General features: G+C 32.4%; 1 protein-coding gene across 1 annotated transcript; it reads left to right on the forward strand.

Moving 5' to 3' along the window:
* The first annotated feature begins 1,321 nt into the window (after window positions 1-1,321).
* On the forward strand, window positions 1,322-1,837 carry LOC149159174 (uncharacterized). The gene has a single exon (XM_089434219.1). The coding sequence runs from the start codon at window positions 1,322-1,324 to the stop codon at window positions 1,835-1,837; it is 516 nt and encodes a 171-aa protein (XP_089290345.1).
* Window positions 1,838-10,549: the final 8,712 nt, after the last annotated feature.

Raw genomic sequence — 10,549 nt, forward strand, 5'->3', positions numbered from 1 at the left:
AATATTAATATTCCATGTGATGTTGGAAGTTCATATCATTGATTTGCCACAACCCGCATTCACATCACTCTCAATTTCAAAATACCCAATTTGTATACTATAAATCATAAATATAGGTGCAATCCTTAGAAATGCAACACATAATTTTAGACAACTTTGTAAAACCAAAGATAAGACAAAGAGCCAACCGAAGAAGAACAAACAGAATAGAAACAGAACGAGGGAACCATAGGAACACTTTCGAAATCTTAGAGTTAGATACAGATTCAGAGGATCTGAATAAAGCTCTCACCTCCAATGGAGGGCCAATAGGTAAAACTGGACAAACCCCAAGAGAAACAGAAGAAACCATTATCAGCACAGAAGTCCAAATGAAGGAACAAATAGAAGAGCCTGAGGAGGATGCAGACATACTCACCAGCGATGGAGGAAGCGATGATTTAGAACTGGAGGAGGTTCTAGCAAAGGAAGGGATGAACCTACCAGTCATGCAGAGAACTGGAAAGCTCGAGGCATAGAAAACGTGTCGGAAGAAGAAATCAGGAAGGTCAATGAGCTATTCATAGCAAGGAAAAAAGCAGAGTTAGAAAGGCAAAGTAGAAATTCAGGTATAACAGGAGGAGCTGGGAACCACCCAAACAGTGTCCTCTGCAACTCCACCAGTTCTAAGAAAAAGAAGAAAAGAGGATGGAGAACAAGTGGTGAAGCTCTGCAGGAGCTTGGGATAATAATGATAAACTCAGGGAAGATGAAGGCTCTAAATGCCTTCCCGTCTTACCAATAATTCTTCTAGTTAATCATGAAAATTATATCATGGAATGCAAGAGGGCTAAACAGCCAAGCAAAGTAGAGAGTTCTGAAAATAAAATTTTAGAAAGAAAAGTCGGATATTTTTTTCATTCAGGAAACTAAAAGCATAAATACAAGCATGGCTAACATCAATAAGAAGCTTGGCAATCACATAAATTATATGGAAGTAGAAAGTCAAGGGCGAGAAGGAGGTTTAGTCACAATGTGGGACTCAAGAATGTTTCAAGTCCTCTCAGCAGGAGCAACTAGAGAATTTATGGCTGTGGAAGCCCAACCTACAGGTAACTCTGAATCCTTCTTATGTATAAATGTTTATGGACCGCAGAAGATATAGGATAAAATAACCTTTTTAAGCTCTCTGTCAAGTTTGATTTCTAGGCATCCATATACCAAATGCATTATGGGGGGTGACTTTAACATGATAACCACCCTTCTGGAGAAGAAAGGGGGGATACGAAAACTCAGTAAGGATGCATAATTACTCAGAAATTTCATTGATAATGATAAACTAATGGATATCCCACCTAAGAGTGGTACCTTCACATGGAATAACAGACGAGGGGGAGATAGGCTGATTGCCTCTCATCTGGATAGATTCATCATCTCTGAGAGCATCATTATGGATGGTATTCTTGTTGAGTTAGACATCCTTCCAAGTGGAGGCTCTGACCACTGGCCTATATCTTTAATAGCAGCTATCCATGTGACCCCAAGGAATAAACCTTTCAGATTCGAAAAATTTTGGTTGGAACACCCCAACATCCTCAATCTGGTGGAGAAATGGTGGTCTGAACCTATGATTGGAGGGGGATCCAAAATATTTAACCTTCAGAAGAAACTAAGGTACACTATAGCCAAAATTAAAGAATGGAGCATTACAGAGTTTGGAGATATTTTTAAGGAGAAAACCTTGATAGAAGATAAACTGGAACAGATTCACAAAGCGTGGGCTTCAGGGCACAACAGTGAGGAGTTTGTAGAGCAGCAAAGAGATCTAACTAATCAGTGGCATACACGCTATCAGTAGGAAGAAACTCTTTGGAAGTAGAAATCCAGAATTCGGTGGCTTAAAGAGGGTGAGAAGAACACCAAATTTTTTCATAGATCTGCTATAGATAACAGAAGTGCGAAAAGAATTCTAAACCTCAAAGATGAGAATGGTGAAACTTTAAAGAATCACCAAGACATAGCGGCTTTACTAACTAGGCATTTCAACAGTATTGCCTAGGAACCGCAAGCAAACAGAGAGAATGCCATAAAGGAGCTCATATCGTCCATCCCCAAAACTATTACCAATGATCAGAACTTAGCTCTAAGCAGAGAAATAACCTTAGAGGAAGTGGAGGAAGCAGTCAGAAGTATGCCTAGTGATACGGCCCATGGGCCGGATGGTTTTACCATTAATTTTTACAAAGCCTGCTGGAACCTAGTGAAACATGAGATATGGGAAGTTGTTGAGGACTCTACGCGATCCGGTACCATCCTCAAATCTCTCAACTCCACCTTCATAGCGCTTATCCCAAAGATGGAAGAAGAAAACGCTCCTGAGAAGTTTAGACCAATTGCTCTATGTAATGTCATTTATAAAATCATATCAAAAGTTATAGTTAATAGAGTAAAGCAAATTCTTCCTGGTCTCATATCATAAGAGCAATCCGGGTATGTCGAAGAGAGACAAATCTTAGACAATATTCTTCTAGCTCAAGAAATGATTCACACCCTTCAAACTAGAAAAGTAGCAGGGATGTTAATGCATCTTGATCTATCGAAAGCCTATGATAAAGTTAGTTGGCAATATCTAGAAGCCATTCTAAAAGCCTTCGTTTTTTGCAAGCAATGGATCAATTGGATGCTGGCCCTTATTAAGTCCTCTAGATTCCCGATCCTTGTCAATGGATCCCCCTCTGAACCCTTTTCACCCACTCGTGGAATCAGACAAGGAGACCCTCTCTCCCCCTTCCTGTTCGTAATTCTCATGGAAGGACTTAGTAGACTCATAGCCAAAGCAAAAAGAGAAGGGAAAATCAAGGGCCTTCAGCCTCTCCAATCTATTCCAGCAACAATGCACCAACACTTTGTGGATGATACGATGTTACATGGAACCCCCACAGTGAGAGAGGCTATGGCTTTTAAGAAAATCCTTGATCTTATCAGCAAGGCATCCAGAATGGAAATTAATTTTTCCAAATCCACGATTTTTTTCTTTCACACACATCTAGCTATTCAGAAGCACCTCTCTAGTTTACTTGGATTCAGAAAAGGATGTCTACCTTCAAGATATTTGGGAGCACCTCTAACTCTCAAACCCTGGCAAAAAGTGCACTGGGAGAAAATCTTGGCTAGCCTGGAGAAAAGGTGCAAGCACTGGACGCACATAGCACTTAATTTTGCGGGGAGATTAGTTCTTACAAAGGTAGTTCTGTAAGCTATCCTTCAGTACTTACTTTCCATGCGTCCATCCCCCAAGGGCATCCTCCAACAAATTAGAACAATCCAAAGATCCTTTTTATGGAATGGTAATGGGGAGAAGAAAAAATGGGCGCTTGTGGCATGGCACAAACTCTGCAAACCAAAAATTTTGGGAGGCCTAAATCTGGTGGATCCTTCAATCATCAACATGACTTTTGGTGCTAAACTCTGGCGACGATGGATAGAAGAGCCCCATCGACCCTGTGCAAGACATTGGAAAGAGAAATATACCCCTGAACACAATAATCAGGATCTGATTAGGCTTCAGGAAGTTCCTAAGGGATCACCCATATGGAATCTTGCCAGGAAAAATCGCAAATTGGTGCAAGAAAATAGTTTCTGGGAAATCCGGAATGGGCATTCAGCTCTCTTTTGGGAAGATGCTTGGTAGGAGCTCCCAAAACTGGAAAAGCCTGAACTCGATCTTCTCAAGCATAAATGCTAACATGAGGGTCGACACAGAGTTCATCAATACTGGAACTGGAATAGCAGGGATCCCATCTGGAGAGAATGGATAAACTTCGACTTTGACAACATCAATGGGGAAAATGACAGCACAAAGAATCTAATTGACCAACTACTCAAAAGGAAGATAAGGAATACAGAATAAAAGGACCAGCTTAGATGGGGAATGAAGGGCAAAGGAAATTTCTCACTCAACGAAGCCAGGGAACAAATAGAAAATGCAGAGCAAAGGGAGGTCTTACGTTGGAGTCATAACGTGTGGGACGGCCTATTTTGGCCAAAAATCAAAACGTTCCTCTGGCTTTTAATGAGGAAAAAAACCTTGACATGGGAAAATCTACGCAATAAAGGCTTTCATGGGCCGTCCAGATGCCCAATGTGCCTGGTAGAGGAAGAAACAATAAATCATTTATTTAATTCCTGTGACTGGGCTTGTCATTTATGGAATTGGGCGGAGGGTATTATGCTATACTCTAACAGAAATAGGGAGTCCATTCAGGATACTATACAAAATTGGCAAAAAAATTACTCAAAAAATTCCAGAGTCAACAGCATTTGGAAAGTTATGCCGGGTTTCTTAATATGGACCATATGGAAGGAGCGTAACAGGAGAATATTCCAAGATGAATAGAGAAACACAGAGCATGCCATAGACATGCTTATGAGAAATATTAAACAGTTAATTCAAGTAAAAGTGAAAGCGGAAACTAATGAGAAGCCTTCATCTGGTGACTTACAGATTTTAAAACTCTTCCAGCTACACATCAACTAGAGCATGGCTACGTCGAGAGGCCAGCAAAGCCCGCAGTCTGAGTCCAATAGTTGGAATTACCCGCCCGTTGGTTGGCTAAAGTTGAATTTTGATGGCATGTCCAGAGGAAACCCTGGGATGGCGGGTATCGGAGGCATCATAAGAAACCATAAAGGAGACATTCTTCATATTTACTGCAAAGCACTGGGAGAAGGGATGAAAAATGAAATGGAGTTTGCAGCTTTAGAACAGGGACTACGGATTCTAAAAGACATGCAGAATTATACAGCGGTGATAGAAGGTGACTCGGCCCTAGTAATCTCTATGGCAAAGAGAATCTAGGGCGGAACCAAAGCGAGCAAAGCAACGAAGCATTGGAGATTAGCAAAGGTGATGGAAAACATAGCCGAGCTAATCAGCGGCATGAGAGGGTTAGTCTTCCAGGCGGTGAGACATAAGGTGAATGCGATAGCGGACCACCTAGCAAATCATGGCATCGACAACCAAAATAGGGAATGGGATAGCTATTGGCAGCAGGTGAACTGCCCAGACCTGAAAAGGAAATGCATCCAGCTGGCCAAACAAGACAAGGATAATGCCATCCGGGATTAACCGGAAGGCATTCGGACTCCGCATTTTTCTATGATAAAGTACAAAGGAGTGGATACGGGTATTAAAAGTTTGCAAAAGACAAAAGGATAGGTAATTCCAGTGTGTTTATGGCAAGAGAAGGGGAATAAAGGAAACAAATCTAAAATGATGTGCTGCAACTATCACCGCCATCACCACAGCAAGTTGGAGGACACTTGGAAATTTCTGATTAGAGAAGGAAGAGGCAACATTGATGTCAACGGTTGGATACATCACTCGGAAAACACAGTTCAAGGTAGTAACAATTATGTCAGTACATCCACGTCGTTTCGGGAGGATCGGTTAATCATGAGAAATATCCTCCAGATCAATTATTTAACAGTGAGTAGAGGCATAGTCATGAATAGAATTTTGCAGTACATCGTTCCGGTTCATTTACTTTCGGCTCTCACCACCTTTTCTCACGTTGCAAGTGTTAAGATAAGAATGGAAGGTGACGGCTGCCGCAATGCCACTGCGAATATGGAGCTCAAGACAACGAGGGAAATGTATGAAACCAGAACCGCGTCGAAGAACAAACGCAAATTGTCTAAACTGGAGGCCTCTGTGAAGGAAGAAGAGCAAAAGCGGTCGGAGGAGGATATAGTGCAGGAAGTTGACTAGCTTCAAGATCCTGGTACAGTAACTAAACGCACAACTCAGTTTGTGCGCGCTCAGGTGGAAAGCTAGAGAGTTAAAACCCTACTGGCGCATGCTCTGGATGTGAAGAAAGATAGTAAGAGGCTGGCTCAGAGTGACCAGGTCATCCCCGAGGCACAGATGAAAAGTCTATATGACATTTATGAAGCTTTGGATTTCAAAGTCACTGTAGTGCTTGAGATAGTAGACTCTCTGTCCAAGAAGGTGACGGTGCTCATTAAGCTCCTCAGGTAGACACTCAGTCTAGAAGCAAGGCAAACTGGAGGACCGCAGCAAGAAAAGCAGGCGGAATGCCGCAGCTATTGATCCCTGCAAGCAAGGACGGAAACCATGTTTTGGAACAGGCCTTGGACACAACGAGCAAGTTCGGGAAGTCCCCTTAATATTCGTGTTCTGATGAAAATTCTCATCCATCTTAACCGGATGTTCATATGTCGTGACCGGTGTTTTTTTGGTCTCCCCAAGATCTCGGGTTTTGTCATTACCATAGTCTCTGCGGGTTGAAGGGCTGCGGTCCTTGTTTTAATATCTTTTATTCTCAGGCGATGTTAGATAGCAAGATCAGCCACCCTGCGTGGTGTGCAATTGATAGTTTTTTGTGGTTTTTTTGGATGGAAATCATGGTGTCTGGCTTGTTTTCTTCAGGCCTTAATCTGCTATGGCAGAATTTTTGTACTATATTTTTACTCTTTTAATATAATCCTCTTACTTACAAAAAAAAAAAATAACATCAATTAAAATCATTAATGTAGTAATAACATGAATTAACTAATGGTAATGATTAGTATAATAGTGTTACAAAATAGTAAAACATAAAATATAAAAAAACGAACAATATAGTAATAACCTGAATTAAATAATGATATTGATTAGTATAATAGTGTTACAAAATAGTGCTACAATATTGTAAAACATAAAAAATAAAACAAACAAGCAATATAGTAATAACATGAATTAAATAATTATAATGATTGGTATAATAGTGTTACAAAATAGCGTTACAATATAGTAAAACATGAAACATAAAACAAACAAACAATATAGTAATAACATGAACCAAAAATAGTATTAAAAAAATAGTGTTACAACATAGTAAAACATAAAACATAAAACAAACAAACAATATAGTAACAACATTAATTAAATAATCATAATTATTAGTATAATGATGATACAACGTAGTGTTGAAAATAGTAAAAAATAAAACTTAAAACAAACAAACAATATAGTAATAACATCAAGTAAAATTATTAATATAGTAATAACATGAATTAAATAATTATAATTATTAGTATAGTAGTGTTTCAAAATAGTGTTACAATACAGTAAGACATAAAAAATAAAACAAATGCATAATATAGTAATAACACGAATTTAAATAATGATAATGATTAGTATAATATTGTTACAATATATTAAAACATAAAACAAACAAAAAATATAGTAATAACATCAATTAAATAATGATAATTATTACTATAATAGTGTTACAAAGTGGTGTTACAAAATAGTGCTACAAAATAGTGAAACAGAAAACATAAAACAAACAAACAATATAGTAATAGCATGAATTTAAATTATTAAATAGTAATAACGTGAATTAAATAATTATAATGATTAGTATAATAGTGTTACAAAATAGTAAAAGATAAAACATAAAACAAACAAAAAATATAGTAATAACATGAATTAAATAATGGTTATGATTAATATAGTAGTGTTACAAAATAGTGTTGCAAAATAGTAAAACATAAAACATAAAACGAACAAACAATATGCTAATAACAAGAATTAAATAATGATAATGATTAGTATTGTGTTACAAAATAGTGTTACAATGTAGTAAAAAATAAAACATAAAACAAACAAACAATATATTAATACCATGAATTAGATAATGTTAATGTTTAGTATAATAGTTTTACAAAATAGGAAAACATAAAACAAACAAAAAATACATTAATAACATGAATTAAATAATGATAATGATTAGTATAATAGTGTTACAAAATAGTCTTACAATGTAGTAAAATGTAAAACATAAAACAAACGATATAGTAATAACATGAATTAAATAACGATAATGATGAGTATAATAGTGTTACAAAATAGTGCTACAAAATTGTGTTACAAAATTGTGTTACAAAATTGTAAAATATAAAACATAAAACAAATAAAAAATATAGTAATAACATGAATTAAATAATTATAATGATTAGTATAATACAGTTACAAAATAATAAAACATAAAACAAACAAACAATATAGTAATAACATGAATTAAATAATGATAATGATTAGTATAATAGTGTTACAAATAGTAAAACATAAAACATAAAACAATCAAACGATATCGTAATAACATGAATTAAAATTATTAATATAGTAATAAAATGAATTAAATAATCTTAATGATTAGTACAATAGTGTTACAAAATAGTAAAACATAAAACAAATAAACAATATAGTATCGACATGAATTAAAATTATTAATATAGTAATAACATGAATTGAATAATGATAATGATTCGTATAATATCGTTACAAAATAGAAAAACATAAAAGAAACAAACAATATAGTAATAAAATAAATTAAAATTATTAATATAATAATAACTTGAGTTAAATAATAATAATGATTAGTATAATAGTGTTACAATATAGTAAAACATAAAACAAACAAACAATACAGTAATAACATGAATTAAAATTATTAATATTGTAATAACATGAAATCAATAATGATAATGATTATTATAATATTGTTACAAAATAGTAAAACATAAAATCTAAAACAAATGAACAATATAGTAATACCATGAATTAAATAATTATATTAATTAGTATAATAATGTTACAAAATAGTGTTACATTATAGTAAAACATAAAACACAAAAGAAACAAACAATATTGTAATAACATGAATTAAATAATTATATCGATTAGTATAATAGTGTTACAAAATAGTGTGACATTATAGTAAAACATAAAACATAAAAGAAACTAACAATATAGTAATAACATGAATTAAAATTATTAATATAGTAATAACATGAATTAAGTAATGATAATGATTAGTATAGTAGTGTTACAAAATAGTGTTGCAAAATAGTAAAACATAAAACATAAAATAAACAAACAATATGCTAATAACAAGAATTAAATAATGATAATGATTAGTATATTAGTGTTACAAAATAGTAAAACATAAAACAAACAAAAAATATAGTAATAACATGAATTAAATAATGATCATGATTAGTATAATAGTGTTACAATATTGTAAAACATAAAAAGAAAAAAACTAACAATATAGTAATAAAGTGAATTAAAATTATTAATATATTAATAACATGTATTAAATAATGATAATGATTAGTATAATAGTGTTACGATATTGTAAAACATAAAAATAAAAAAAACAAACAATATAGTAATAAAGTGAATTAAAATTATTAATATATTAATAACATGTATTAAATAATGATAATGATTAGTATAACAGTGTTACAAAATAGTGTTACAATATAGTAAAACATAAAACATAAAACGAACAATCAATATAGTAATAACATGAGTTAAATAATGTTAATGTTTAGTATAATAGTTTTACAAAACAATAAAACATAAAACAAACAAAAAATACATTAATAACATGAAATAAATAATGATAATGATTAGTATAATAGTGTTACGATATAGTAAAACAAAAAAAAATAAAAAAAAACAAACAGTATAGTAATAACATGAATTAAAATTATTAATATAGTAATAACGTGAACTAAAGAATGATAATGTTTAGTATAATAGAGTTAAAAAATAGTATAAAAGAAAACATAAAACAAACAAACAATATAGTAATAAGATGAATTGAATAATGATAATGATTAGTATAATAGTGTTACAAAATAGTAAAACATAAAACATAAAACAAACAAAGAATATAGTAATAACATGAAATAAATAATGATAATGATTAGTATACTAGTGTTACAAAATAGTAAAACATAAAATATAAAACAATCGAACAATATAGTAATAAAATGAATTAAATAATTATATTGATTAGTATAATAGTGTTACAAAATAGTGCTACAATATAGTAAAACATAAAACAAACAAACAATATAGTAACGACATGAATTAAAATTACTAATATACTAATAACATGAACTAAATAATGATAATGCTTAGTATAATAGTTTTACAAAATAGTAAAACATAAAACATAAAACAAACAAACAATATAGTAATAACATGAATTAAATAATATAAGATTAGTATAATAGTGTTACAAAATAGTGTTATAAAATAGTAAAAAATAAAACATAAAACAAACAAACAATGTCGTAATAACATGAATTAAATAATGATATTGATTAGTATAATAGTGCTACAAAATAGTAAAACATAAAACATAAAACAAACAAACAATATAGTAATAACATGAAGTAAATCATTATAATGATTAGTATAATAGTGTTACAAAATAGTGCTACAATATAGTAAAACATAAAACAAACAAACAATATAGTAAGAACTTGAATTCAAATTATTAATATAGTAATAACATGAATTAAAATTATTAATATAGTAATAACATGAATTGAATAATGACAAGATTAGTATATTAGTGTTATAAAATAGTAAAAAATAAAACATAAAACAAACAAACAATATCGTAATAACTTGGCTTACAATTATTAATATATTAATAACATGAATTAAATAATGTTAATGATTAGTATAAAAGTGTTACAAAAT

The sequence above is a fragment of the Pinus tabuliformis genome, chromosome 5_2 (genome assembly GCF_031772625.1).
Source record: "Pinus tabuliformis cultivar Carrire ecotype Pingquan chromosome 5_2, CPIR1, whole genome shotgun sequence".
NCBI lineage: Eukaryota > Viridiplantae > Streptophyta > Pinopsida > Pinales > Pinaceae > Pinus > Pinus tabuliformis.

Coding starts and splice junctions, on each gene's coding strand:
- LOC149159174 (XM_089434219.1), top strand. CDS start 1,322: ATGGATATCCCACCTAAGAGTGGTACCTTCACATGGAATAACAGACGA.